The sequence below is a fragment of the Euleptes europaea genome, chromosome 9, assembly GCF_029931775.1.
Source record: "Euleptes europaea isolate rEulEur1 chromosome 9, rEulEur1.hap1, whole genome shotgun sequence".
Taxonomy (NCBI): domain Eukaryota; kingdom Metazoa; phylum Chordata; class Lepidosauria; order Squamata; family Sphaerodactylidae; genus Euleptes; species Euleptes europaea.
This window is the reverse complement of record NC_079320.1, coordinates 14,305,640-14,319,412: the sequence shown is the minus strand read 5'-3', so window position 1 is coordinate 14,319,412 and position 13,773 is coordinate 14,305,640. Positions and strand designations below refer to the sequence as shown.

At 43.9% G+C, this 13,773-nt stretch overlaps 1 protein-coding gene across 1 annotated transcript in view; it reads right to left on the bottom strand.

Moving 5' to 3' along the window:
* ARHGAP24 (Rho GTPase activating protein 24) overlaps window positions 1-13,278 on the bottom strand; it is a 297,377-nt gene extending 284,099 nt beyond the window's left edge. The window contains exon 1 of the mRNA XM_056855296.1: window positions 13,084-13,278. Coding sequence (XP_056711274.1) covers window positions 13,084-13,263 — 180 coding nt within the window. The 5' untranslated portion in view covers window positions 13,264-13,278. The remainder of the gene's footprint in view (window positions 1-13,083) is intronic.
* Between the last annotated feature and the right edge of the window lie 495 nt (window positions 13,279-13,773).

Sequence of the window (13,773 nt, the reverse complement as noted above, 5' to 3'; positions counted from 1 at the left end):
CACCAGTTCAGACTGTGTTGACTACTGTGTGAAAATCTCTACTATGAACCTGCTGTTGGAGCGCTATTTACAGTTCTAAAATAATGACTGAAGGAAGCAAGTCAACAACAGTACAAAGAGGAAGGCTGATGTTAGCTTTGGAATACAGATATAATATCATAGTTTAATTAGAACGGAAGGAAAAGCAGCAGCCTTGGTTTCTGCAGCACTACAGACAAACTCCAAGAGGCCATGATCTGGCAGGTTTTATTTACGGCATACCCAACCAGAGAGGGATCAAATGCATCCATAAGCTTCTGCAGCCACAGAAAATATGCAAAGACTTGCCTCATTGCCAGCTGATATAAATGGAACCTAAAGGATTGCCATGACTACAGCAATTCATTTACGACTTGCCTCATGTAGGCAAATATTTAACATCAACACCAAAATGCGGGGTGGGGGAGAGGGACCAGGACCTGGTATTATGTTCCAGAAAAGCTAATTCAATTTTCCTCCCCCCCCCCCCCCGAAATGTTATTTTCTTCTATGCAGCCTCTCGGGCAATTGTTTGTTCCGAGCTCTCTCATAAAAGGAAACCATCACTTTCCACCCCCATCCCTTTAAGCGCTACACTCTTTTGATATTAAAAGGGGATAAGCTAACCCTGGCAAAACACCCCAAGTGGAGATTTATTATGACTACATTCTCCTCAGTTGCAACGAGTGAGAAGATTGCTTGGGGAGAAGAGACATGAATATGCAGCATTTCTGCCTATGACTGAACAGCAAACAGCACTAAGAGGTTTCCCCCTTTATTGCAAAACTAATTTAATCTAACCGTCAAGTTTCCTTTAAGAGCTGTCGATCCAGATTTTCATTCTCCTTGTCATGTGGAATTCTCTAGTTAGATCCAAGCTAGACCCCCCCCCCATGTGCGCACACACACACCATTAAACAGTGGGGTAGTTCCTATTTGCTGAATAGAATTTGTTTCAAGATCAAAGGTCAGAGTAAGCCTGGAGTGTGTGTTCTTCAACACAAGTCTACTTAAGAAGAAGAACATGAAGAAGAGTTGGTTTTTATATGCTGGCTTTCTCTACCACTTAAGGAAGAATCAAACCAGCTTACAATCACCTTCCCTTCCCCACAACAGACACCCTGTGAGGTAGGTGGGCCAAGAGAGGTGTAAGGGAACTGTGACTAGCCCAAGGTCACCCAGCTGGCTTCATGTGTAGGAGTGGGGAAACCAACCCAGTTCACCAGATTAGTGTCCGCCTTAACCACTACACCAAGCCTGCCTCCAAAGGCAGACAGATGGGTGTCAACTGGAAAAGTTCCAAAGTGCAGGCACCATAGCAGAAAAAGACGTAGCTCATGTGCACTCCCAGATACACGGGATGTAAAGCTGGGCCTCCCCTGTTAAAAATGGGAGGAAGAGTATTCCTATGGGCAAAGCTATTCCAGAAGATACAACAGTCCCAGGCAATATATGACTCCCCTCCAGAAAACTACAGGAAGCCGTGCAAATACATGAAAATAGACATAAGATGCTTAATCCTACCTCGTCTCACCATGAATAATTTTGCCTCTGCCAATTTAGGATTTTGTGAACTTTTCAGTATCACAACAGATGTGGAGAGAGTTGCAACCTCAAGCTAAGAGCTGGGTGAAACAATCCCATGGCTGTTTCAGTGTTTTGCCAGCTGCAACACAAATCTGCATCTTGGTCTACATGTTTTGACCACATCTGTTTTCATGTCAAGTGCTAACTGGAGTGGAAGCAAAAGTAATATTCTCTGGTGTGAAACATTCTCTAAAAAAAACAAAATATCAAATGCTGAAAGATCCATTGTGGAAGCCCTTCCCAATCTTCCAATTCACAAAATGTTTCCAGAAATTGGAATTCGTTTTCAAGGATGGATAAACGATCTAAATCTAAAGCAGGTTTTTGGTTTGCATGCTATATGTCAAAATTGACCTTGTGCTTCCTAGAGAGCACTGCCTTCCTTCAGCTGTTTTATGCACAAAGTCAAAAGCCATGGGGAGAAATGGATTACAACATAAACATTTGAAGAGAAAGAAGTGACTGGAATAAGAAAAGAACCAGTGGGGCAGGCTACCAGCTTCCTTCATACCTTCGTCTGCTGGAGAACCAGCATGGTGTAGTGGTTAAGAGTGGTGGTTTGGAGCGGTGGACTCTGATCTGGAAAACCGGGTTTGATTCCCCCCTCCTCCACATGAGCAGCGGAGGCTAATCTGGTGAACTGGATTTGTTTCCCCACTCACACAAAGCCAGCTGGGTGACCTTGGCCTAGTCACAGCTCACTTAGATCTCTCTCAGCCCCACCTACCTCACTCAGCCCCACCTACCTCACAGGGTGTCTGTTGTGGGGTGGGGAACGGAAGGTGATTGTAAGCTGGTTTGATTCTTCCTTAAGTGGTAGAGAAAGTCAGCATATAAAAGCCAACCTCCTCCTCCTCCTTATTCTTGCAAATGGAGAGCAGTGGGCCTCTAGTATCCATAAATCCAAACCGGTGCTTCCTTTATTAGAGAGGAAGTCAAGTTTATACTTTTTAATCAGTATCTAGGAGGAACCTGATGATCCATGGAAAAATGCTGAAGCTTTCATTTGGGGCATTTGTAAAAATATTTTACAATTAGTGTCCCATTTATCCTCTTAACAACAATGTAAAGTGGGTTGGGCTGAGAAGTGATTATAAGGTGAACTTTATTGTGGCTAAGAAAAATCTGAACCTGGGCTTTTCATGCTCCATCCAAACATTTTATACGCTAACACCATAGGCCATTTGGAAGTTGTAATTATTTTTGTACCATGATATGAAGGATTCACTGTTCTGTTACAGCCAGGCTGAGGGTCCACAGGGTGGAGAGCAAGGATCCTAAAAGCTGACTTGGAATGTCAACTGGTAACTGGCTGGGGGAATGTGGAATGGTATAGTATAGCCTGATCTTGTCAGATCTTAGAAGCTAAGCAGGGTTGGCACTTGGATGGGAAACCACCAAGGAAGACTGTGCAAGAGGATGGAAATGGCAAACCACCTCTGCTTTTCACTAACCTTGATAAACCCTTGCTGGGGTTACCATAAATCGGCCAGAAATTAACAGCACATACATACATACATACATACCTATGTAACTGACCAGGGTTTGGCTCTGCAGGACCACGGAGAGCTCCCATGAAAGACAGACTTGCTACCACAACCTCAGCTGAGCCCCTAATGAGTGAAGCAGGCCTGATTAGACTACCCACCGGTTCCCTACTTTAAAGGGGTAGAGTCCTTCGCTCTTGCAGCAAAGGGTGCCCAGACAAGTTTTGGGATCAGACATAAATTTCTGATGATACGCATAAGTATGGGCTTCAAATTCACTCTCTGAGGTGGCTGAAGACTGGGACACAGGTCGCTTATATATGGGAGTTTTACTTGAGGTTCATTGCTGGCTGGACCCACACTTTCTTCTCACGAAGCTATGCACCAGCAGTCTCCAAGCTCAAAACAAGAAGATTGTGAGTCCCCACCCCTTGAAATGCCACTTTGTAATTGGCTGTTGCGCTTAGAAGTCCCCCCCATACCACCACAACATGATTTCCCTGCCTGTACCTACTTTTTGACAATTCCTGCCTCTCTAGAATCTTCTTTCTAGCTAGTTTAAATGCTAACCCTTCAATGGCTATGCAAGGCAGAATTTTGAATTTACCATACTCAGAAAGGACTTGTCCGTGCTCTTCTGGCCCCATCGATTCATCAGCTCATGTGCTCTTGGAATGCTGTTTCTATGAGGACCTTAGAGCAGGATATCTCTCTCCTCTTTTAATATATAAATTCAATGGCTCTGAAATAACGCTTTTTTTTATTAAGTACACTGGCAGTGGCACAATTTATCTCAGTCCTTATATCCCCCAAACATTAGATTCAAAACTATGCTGCTCAAGATCAGTGGATCAAGGAGCTTCTAAGGGATGAAAGAAAGGAAAGAAGTCCCCCCCCCTCCAGAAACCCAACTGTTGGGTCAAAATGCATTTTAAAAACAAAAACAAAATGTAGCTCCCTAAAAGGAAATGAGGAGGGCTGTATTGCTGTCTGTGAGAGAAACATCCCTCCCCCGAGCTTCCTTGTCCCACGCTTTGCCTTATACATGGGGTATTCAAGTGGGCTGAGCTCAGGGGAGATGGAAGAATTGGGTTAATAGTGGGACAGGAAGTCCTGGGATTTGCGAGGGCTGGACGGAAATGGATGGAAAACTCATGCATAACTCCGAGACAGACCAGGAGCAAACGTGAGTGTAAGTACCCATGCATAACTGACCATAATGTCTCCCATTGATAGGCAAAGTCACAGGAAGTGGTGAAAGGGGATTCAGCAGATGCATGGGAAACACTGTGAACATGAAAGAAAAGCCTAGTGAGGAGAGAATGACTAGGGTGGTTCATGCCACACTGGGGCTGGAGAGGCCTAAATTCCAATCCCCACTCAGTCCTGAAATTCACTAGGCTATCTTTGGGACAGTCATTTTGTGTTACGAGAGAAATCAAGAATGGGCAAATACTTTTGTTGTCTAATAAATGATATGCATTAATAAAGCTCTGGGTTGCTTAAGACATCCCAGTATTAAATGGTCTATAGAGTGACTGAGGACTATGTGGGAAAAGAGGAAATAAAATGGCTGAAGGCTGGGCTGAAAAGAGACTGAGGAACAGCTGGAAGCATCTGCTGAAAACCAGCCATGGTATGGACCGTTGAAAAACCACAACTGTGTACTCAGCCAAGGACACGTGCACTATATTTATGGGTAAGTTGACAGGATACTGGGCAACTTCCACAAGGCAGCAACCAGGAGACCAATTTCGAAACTGAGGCTGAGAATACAGGTGATCTACAAAGGAAAGCTCCAGAAGCAAAAACTTCAGAGAAGCAAACAATATCTAAGCCATCATCCAAAGATGCAGAAGCGTCTCCTGGGCTCTGCAGCACCACTACCAACTAGGGTTTGGCCCGCTTGTTTGTACTAGATATGCAAGAAAATGCATTATACAGAATCAGATCCTCGGTCCATGATAGTCAGTATTGTCTACTCAGACTGGCAGCTGCTCCTCCAGGGTCTCTGGTAGAGGTCTTTCACCTATTACATCACTCTTTAAACTGGAGATGCCAGGGATTGAAACTGGGGCCTTTTACATGCCAAGCAGATGCTCTACCATTGAGCCATGACCCCTACAATGACAGTGAGTATGATTGCTTTAGGAATGTTTAACAGAGGATATGCTTTTTTGAGAGCCCTGAGGCACAGAATGGTAAGCTGCCGTACTGCAGTGCAAGCTCTGCTCACAACCTGAGTTTGATTCCGACAGAAGTTGGTTTCAGGTAGCCGGCTCAAGGTTGACTCAGCCTTCCATCCTTCTGAGGTTGGTAAAATGAGGACCCAGCTTGCTGGGGGTAAAGGGAAGATGACTGGGGAAGGCACTGGCAAACCACCCCGTAAACAAAGTCTGCCTTGTAAACGTCGGGATGTGACATCACCCCATGGGTCAGGAATGACCTGGTGCTTGCATAGGGGACCTTTACCTTTAAGCTTTTTTGTAATGATTTTGGTTGCTTAATAACTATTACATGCAATGTGAAGCAACCAAGAAGTAACACCATCTTCTCTCCTTTTTTGATCCCTATTGAAAGATCCTCTCTGTGTGTGTGTCCTCACAGGATTATTGCAAGTACTAAAAAGAGGAAGGGGAACCCTGGCATTCCTTGGTGGTCTCCCATTCAAATGCTAACCAGGGCTGACCCTGCTTAGCTTCCAAGATCTGACAAGATTGGTCTATACCATGCTACCTTCTGCTCACAAGTTACATTAGGAGCAAGCATATAATCTCTCAAGTCTTAATTTTTTAAAATGTAGTAATATGGTTATTTTGCCATCTAATCAAACTCCCAAGCTTCATCTAGGACAGTATGAATATGGGGAAAACTCAGGCTGAACTGGAATACTACGGGAAGAACAAGAAGCAGTGAATGAATTCATGTTACAGCCCAAAAGATTTCAGTTAGATATAAGGCCTCTATAATAATTGAACTGGGAAACTGAAATGACAGGGGAGAAGGTGATTGCCCAGAACAGATACAAATTCATTTATGATATAGTTTATCTGTATGTTTCTGTAGGGATGCCACTGGTAAAGTCAAATAAAACCCCTATTTACAGTGTAAAATCCATTAAAATTAAAAGGCTTGGAAGAGGGTAACTGTACTTAGAACTGCACTCTGTATCCTATAAAGAGTAAACTGAGGGTGTAAATCATGTTTTCAAGCTACTCAAAATCTTGGGTATTTGTAAGCTTCAATTGCACCTAAAACTGCAATCACATGGAACTTACTAAGAGTAAATCCCATTGTACGATTTACTTTACTTCTGAACAAACATTGAAAGGGCTGGCTGCAAAAGAACATATTCTCTTTGCCCTTGTATAACTAGAGCTGCACGGGTATTCCTGTCTACCCCACACCATTTTGATTTATGTAATTTAAAGTAATTATCACATTAATTTCTGTGTAACACATCCATTAGAAGTTTTAAATTATTTTAATTAAAACTCAGCTGAACTCTGGCGGTTGTTCCCCATTAACTCCTAACAGATGTCTTAAATGGGCTCTTCTGCTAATGAATTTTTTACGCAAATTAGATTAGATGGAAAGTACATATTTCGCCAAAATAAGGCACTTGTAAAACCTGCTTCGAACCCAAAAGGCAGGCTTCGTGAACGAGGACAGCTGGTGAGGTGCGGGCTTGTTTTAGTAGCCGATTATGCACTTTTAATCAAAGGCAGGCTTAAGCCCCCAGTGCAGGATTTGGATGTCGCATTTAAGTACCATAAAGATCACTGCTATTTGTAACTGAACATCCCTTCAGGTTGCCGCCATAGAATTTTATGGGCATATCCAAGTTTAAATCCGTAGCATTCTTAATGCTATTGTAAACTCCATGTGAATAGTACCGCGTCCAAGATTATTCTGGTAACCACGGTTTGCATTTAGTATCCATGCAATAGGTTCTTAAAATGTGCATGGGGAGAGCTTTTAGAAACCAGCAGATGCAAGCGTTACAAGGTATAGTAACAGCTGGAAAATGAAAACAGACAACATCAAATGAGAGGGAGGAAGTGTTGAACAACTACGATTGTTATGTATTGACAAAGAAATCAGTAGACTGCCCATCACCAGAAACTGTGACACCAAGGCCTGAAATATGCCTGCCAATCACTGGATCAATGCAACAGAAAGTGGTGATTTGCATGGGTGAGTGAGCCATCACGGATCTAACCACCTCGACGGAATGCCCATGGCATGTCAAAGGCAAAGTTTTCCCACAAAGTCAGTTCTTACATTAATCTGTGAGCTGTCAAGCACTGAGTAATCAACGGAGAAATCAAGTGATGCATTTGTGAGACTATGAATTACGTGACTCAAAAAATGTGCTCTGTTTCAGAAGAGTCAGAGCAAATGCTTCTGAGTCAACATGCACAGATTGTACTACACAACTGTTTTCTGTGACTAAACACACTTTTTTTTAAAAAAAAGTGGGCTCTGGTGTCATTGTGTTCTGGGTCACCACATCTGCTTGCTCACCCAACCCCATTTCAGTAGCACATTCCACCTCTCTACATCATCTAATACAGTGTTGCACTTCATTTGAAGAAGAGGCCCCTGGCAAAGATAACCAAGACTTACTACTGTGATCACACTATAATATTAATTCATCTATCCATGGTATTCTAAGTGCTGCATAAAACCCAGAAGCAGCGCAGTCCCTGCCCAGAAGGCTGATAAACTTTACTCTAAAGGGACTGGAGAAAACTGAGGGATTGACAACTAAGCACTGGGGAGTGAAGTAAAGAAGAAATAAAGAAGATAAAATAAAGAAATGTAAGGCTACAGTGAACTAGGCTACAGTGGTCTAGAAGAAAGCTACAGTGGTCTAGGAGAAGCTCCGTTGTAAAAATTTATATGAGTTTATTGGTATGTAGGTCTCAAGCAATCAGTGATTCCAGAAGTTTTATCATGAAACCCGATGGCCTGGCCATATCATCCTTCTTCACCAGATGACATAAGTTCTATCGGGTATCCTTAAGAGTTAGGTGGTAAGCAGGTTGGCTTCATCTACCAGTAGTGCCATGATGCTATAGAAGCCTTACTAGTAAAAATGGATACTAATCATGATGTATACCTATACCTATTCTCTCCAGGATCAGAGGAGCATGCTTATTATATTAGGTGCTGTGGGACACAGGCAGGACAATGCTGCTGCAGTCGTCTTGTTTGTGGGCTTCCTAGAGGCATCTGGTTGGCCACTGTGTGAACAGACTGCTGGACTTGATGGGCCTTGGTCTGATCCAGCATGGCTTTTCTTATGTTCTTATGAGTGGACATGTTCATGGAGGATAGGGCTATTCATGATTACTAGTCAAAATGAATACTAGTCATGATGTATACCTATTCTCTCCAGGATCAGAGGGGCATGTCTATTATATTAGGTGCTGTGGAACACAGGCTGAGTAACGCTGCTGCAGTCGTCTTGTTTGTGAGCTTCCTAGAGGCAGCTGGTTGGCCACTGTGTGTGAACAGACTGCTGGACTTGATGGACCTTGGTCTGATCCAGCATGGCCTTTCTTATGTTCTTGTGTTCTTATCCATCGCAACTTCAGAACATGAGAGAGGACTCTACCACTCTGCCAGAAAAAGAAACAGGACTGTGCTTGTAAGTAATCTTCAGTGCAACTATTACAGATTCAGTCATATGGCCAACCTCATGGCATGTGTATCTACCAAATATCCAGCCTAAATTAAAGCATTTTATTTAGATGAGACAGATTTATGTATTTAATTTATCTGTATCTCATACTCAAGTCTATCGATTCCCAAGGTGGCTAACAAACGCTTCCATAAGATACAATAAGACAACGATAAATATTTAAAAATAAGATATTGATATCATGACCATGGCGGAATAAGATAAATCACAACCCACCTTTTAAAACCCAGTTTAACAGCATGCTGTTAAAATCCAGTAGAAAAACTATTTCAGCAAGCAGTGAGGAATAAAAACAGAACAGCAGCATTAAAGAATAAGCATAGTCAATAAAGAGTGAACCCCGACCTGGATTGTCAAGGGTAGCCCAATCTTGTCAGAAGCTAGCCAGGGTTGGCCTTGTTAGTACTTGGATGGGAGACCACCCAGGAAGTCCATGGTAGCTACGTAGAGGCAGGCACTGGCAAACAACTTCTAAACGTCTCTTGCCTTGAAAACCCTATGGGGTTGCTATAAGTTGGGCAATAAAGGTCGATTGATTAACTTGACAGCACTGTACACAGAGTGTAAGGTAAGAAAAATTCAAAAAATAAAATAAAAAAGTTCTGGGTGTGAAAAGGCATGCTTATCTTGGTAATGGAAAATGGCTGCCGGGCCACAGTGACCCCGTAGGATTTACAAGGCAAGAGATACTCCAAGATGGTTTGCCATTGCCTGCCTCTTGTAGCAACCCTGGACTTCCTGGGTGGTCTCCCATCCAAGTACTAACCAGGACCCACCTTACTTAGCTTCTGAGATCTGACAAGATTGGGCTAGTCTGTACCATCCATGAACACAGGAAGCTGCCTTATACTGAATCAGACCTTTGGTCCATCGAAGTCAGTATTGTCTACTCAGACCGGCAGCAGCTATCCAGAGTCTCAGGCAGGGGTCTTTCACATCACCTACATGCCTAGTCCCTTTAAATGGAAATGCTGGGATTTGAACCTGGGACCTTCTGAATGCCAAGCAGATGCTCTACCACTGAGCCACAACCCCCACAATCCAGATCACAGAGTAGTTCTCCTAGGTGGAAGAAACTCACCAGGCATGGTGCCAAATCTACATCTGAGGGAAGATCTTTGAAAACTAAGGTGCCACAACAATGAAGGTCCTGTCCCTTGTGGCTATCTATCTCTTTCCAGAAGGTTGGGGGCACACAGACGAGGGCCTCTGAGGACCATCTAAGCATGGATATACACCCAACAGAGAAACATTAGCGTGAAAATAGGCTTGTTTTCAAAAGGGACATCTGCTGCCGTTCTTCTCACTGTGCTGCCTGGAAAAGGTTCCACATACGTGGCTGTGTAGAGAAACATAATTGCCATTCACATGCATGAACCAAACCAAGATCCACCCTTGTTCCTGAGTAGAGAACCTCTCTTTATGAATGCGTTCACTTGGCAAGTATTCAAAAAGAGACCGCAGGCAGGCCCAGCTTGGGTAGCACTGTCCATCTCCTCCCATCCTGAAACCAGGACACTGCCTACCCCAGCATGCTGGGGAAATGTTAGCTTCAATCAGAAACAAAGCAGCAAGCGGGAAATGGCTGCTGGTCGACATCTGTCAAACAACAGCTGCATTATGAAACTGGGGAATGCTGACTGTTGATTGATCTCTTTGGCTGGATATTTGACCTTCAGAGCTGGAGCCCGGACAAAAAAACAAATAATTCTGGGAGGGAAGCTGGAATAAGGCGACCCAGGACACTGACAACAAATGAATCATTTCCCACCAGGGAAAAAGGAAAACGAATGAGAAACCATTCCAACGGTCGCAACCACGTTGCATTCGGTTGTGCAGCTTTCTCGCCGCTTTCCTTTCTCTCTGGAGCAAGGAAACAAAATCTGATTATAACTTCACCTGCTTCTTCAACAGATCAAACTTCTGCTTACCTCAGCGGTCCTCAAGTGCTTTCAAGGGCAAGAGGAGAAAGGCATCTCCTCTCTGGCCAACAAGACACCTTAAGGGGCTCTTGGGTTTAGCAATATTATCATTCTTGGTCATGGAGAGAGGGAAACGAACTTTTGCACAGGCTATGCACACTCTATGTAAAACAACAGGGACTCTGAAGCCACACTGGAAGCTTCATTTAAGAGTACGAAAGGCTATTTGTTTGTGTTTTTCAATTATAGAAAATAATACCTTGAGAAACACTGAGGAAAAATGAGCTAAAGGCTCAGAGAGTAGAATGTGACAGAGGAGTTCAGGTTCCTGTCTGCTGCTCTATTATGCTCAACCCATGCTGAGAGCCATGCTGAGTGGTTAAGAGTGGCAGACTCTAATCTGGAGAACCGGGTTTGTTTCCCAACTCCTCCACATGAAGCTCACTGGTTGACCTTGGGCCAGTCACAGTTCTCTCAGAACTCTCTCAGCCCCACCTACCTCACAAGATGTCTGTTGTGGGGGGGAGGTGATTGTAAGCCTCTTTGAGACGCCTTAAAGGTAGAGAAAAGTGGGGTATAAAAACGAAGTCTTCTTTTTCTTCTTCTTCCTCTTGCACAGCTTAGACCGGGATTCTCCTCAACAGCACTCTTCTATGCCCATTTGTAGGTTGTTTGGCAAGCTATGCATACCCACCTACTACTTCCAGCCTTTTGTGAGCTAAACCCTCCTTAAGAGAAGCCTCTCTGGTCACAGCTGCAGCCAAGCCCCACCTCCACATCCCTCTGAGCCACCCCGAGATGATGTTAATCATCTGTTGACACTGTGGTGGCTTCTTAAGAGGAAGCTCCTCCATCATGTCCTTTCTTCACAGCCGCTACATGGGGCTGGGGATGTCCTCATCTCCAGACATAGAACGCAACTGACAAAGGAAAGAGTTTCTTCACTCAACTCAGCCTCTTCATGAACGCACACATATGAAGCGCCTTATACTGAATCAGACCATTGGTCCATCACAGTCTATAGTGTCTACTCAGACTGGCAGCAACTCTCCAGGGTCTCAGGCAAGGGTCTTTCACATCACCAGCTGCCAGATTCGTTAACTGGAGATGCCAGGGACCAAACCTGGGACCTCCTGGAGGCCAAACTCTGCCACTGAGCCATGGCCCCTCCTTAAACTCTTTGGCTGAATTAATGAACTGTTTGGTTGCATTCAGGCCATACAAAATCCTGTCGTTTATTTTCTTAGCTACAAATCTGGGTTGGAAAATGCAAGAATGTATCATAGTTTGACATTTTATCTCATTATTTTGGACATGCAGTACTGTTTTTTTATCGCTTTTGTTGGGGTCTATGTGGCCCCAATGCCCTTGAAATGAACACTTCAAATAAAAACTGAGCGGGGCAGAATTTCAGACGCATCAGAACAACTAATCCTCTTATAAGAAGAGAATACATGAAGTATTGAGGTTTACATTTTTCAGTTCATCTTTTGCGTTTATTGATCTATCTTTTTTTTTTTAAAAAAAAAACAGATTTAAGTTACAGAGCCAAATCTGAATCCTGATATATTGATGTATTTCAAAGCTGTATAAAAAATTCTTTTTATCTCATACATGTGCTGCTGCCTCTCTGCCTAAACAGTCTAGAAAAATTAAATTGGTTTTAGACGTTGACAGAATCACAGTTACAAACTTCTAACCGGACCTCCGTTCTCTTGATTCAGCTCTATAACAAGCCCTAAACTGGTCAGTTACAAAAGAGGCCAGCACCACCTTCCTTACAAAGCCAAATCCTTTCAGATTAGACAAGATGATAGGGTTGCCAGCCTCCAGGTGGGGCCTGGAAATCTCCCAGAATTACAACTCATCAACTGATGACAGAGATCAGTTCCCCTGGAGAAAACGGCTGCTTTGGAGGGTCTGCTGACATCCCTCCCCTCCCCAAACCCCACCCTCTCCAGGCTCCACCCCCCAAATCTCCAGGACTTTCTCAAGCTGGCTCTGGCAACCTGATGGTAGCTCTCCTCAATGTTGGCATCAGGTCAGCATCTACTGTAACCAGATAGGTTCGCCAGGTCCGTCTTCACCCCCTATGGGAGGTTTTTGGGGCGGAGCCTGAGGAGGGTGGGGTTTGGGGAGGGGAAGGACTTCAATGCCATAGAGTCCAATTGGCACAGCTGCCATTTTATCCAGGGAACGTATCTCTATCGGCTGGAGATCAGTTGAAATAGAGGGAGCTCTCCAGCTAGTACCTGGAGGTTGGCAACCCTATAACCAGAACTTCCCAAAAAAATTAAGTACAAGCCAAGGTGAATTAATGAACCAGATCAAATTCAGCCCCCTCTTCCTTGGTACTTACCAAGGGTTTGGTTTCATCCTCATCTTTGAAATAATAGAGCTGCTCCCCCTTGAGAACAAACCAGCGTGTGTGCCAAGTCTTGACAAAGCCTCCTTGCTTCCTCAGCCACCCACACTTGATGGCAGCGTGCCGCCCTTGGCTCAGCTGGGGAATCTCCACCGAGCCATTGTGCTCTTCCATAATGAGGCCGGCAGACTCTCCTGTTTGGAGAACGAGAAAATGAGGGGCACGCATATTAGTTTATCGTCTAAACAGAGGCCCGTCGACTTTCACTGAAACAGAAAAATAAACAATTATTTGGCCTACATGGCTGTGCATTTTTAATTTTCTGCGTGCAGTTTGGTAACTACATGAAAATACGGGCCAGCTCACAATTTGTTTTCACGTGCCCAGGTGCTGATGTGTTATGTCATGGGAAATCTTCCAACAAAATTAGTAGCGTTAGGATCCAGCGAGTCACAATCTGGACACCTGTCAGAGCACTAACAACAATGGCAGAATGTGTCAACTTGGCCAGACTTCATTGCCTTAAAATTGGTTGTGAGAATTGTTCCTAACTATCTTGGGAAATGCAAGGCATGTAGGAAATGAAAGCAACACATTTTTCATTTTTTTAAAAAAAAAAGTCTGACTAGAGCACATTTCTAATTTGGGGAAGGTTGCATGTGCACCCCCCACCCCCAATACACA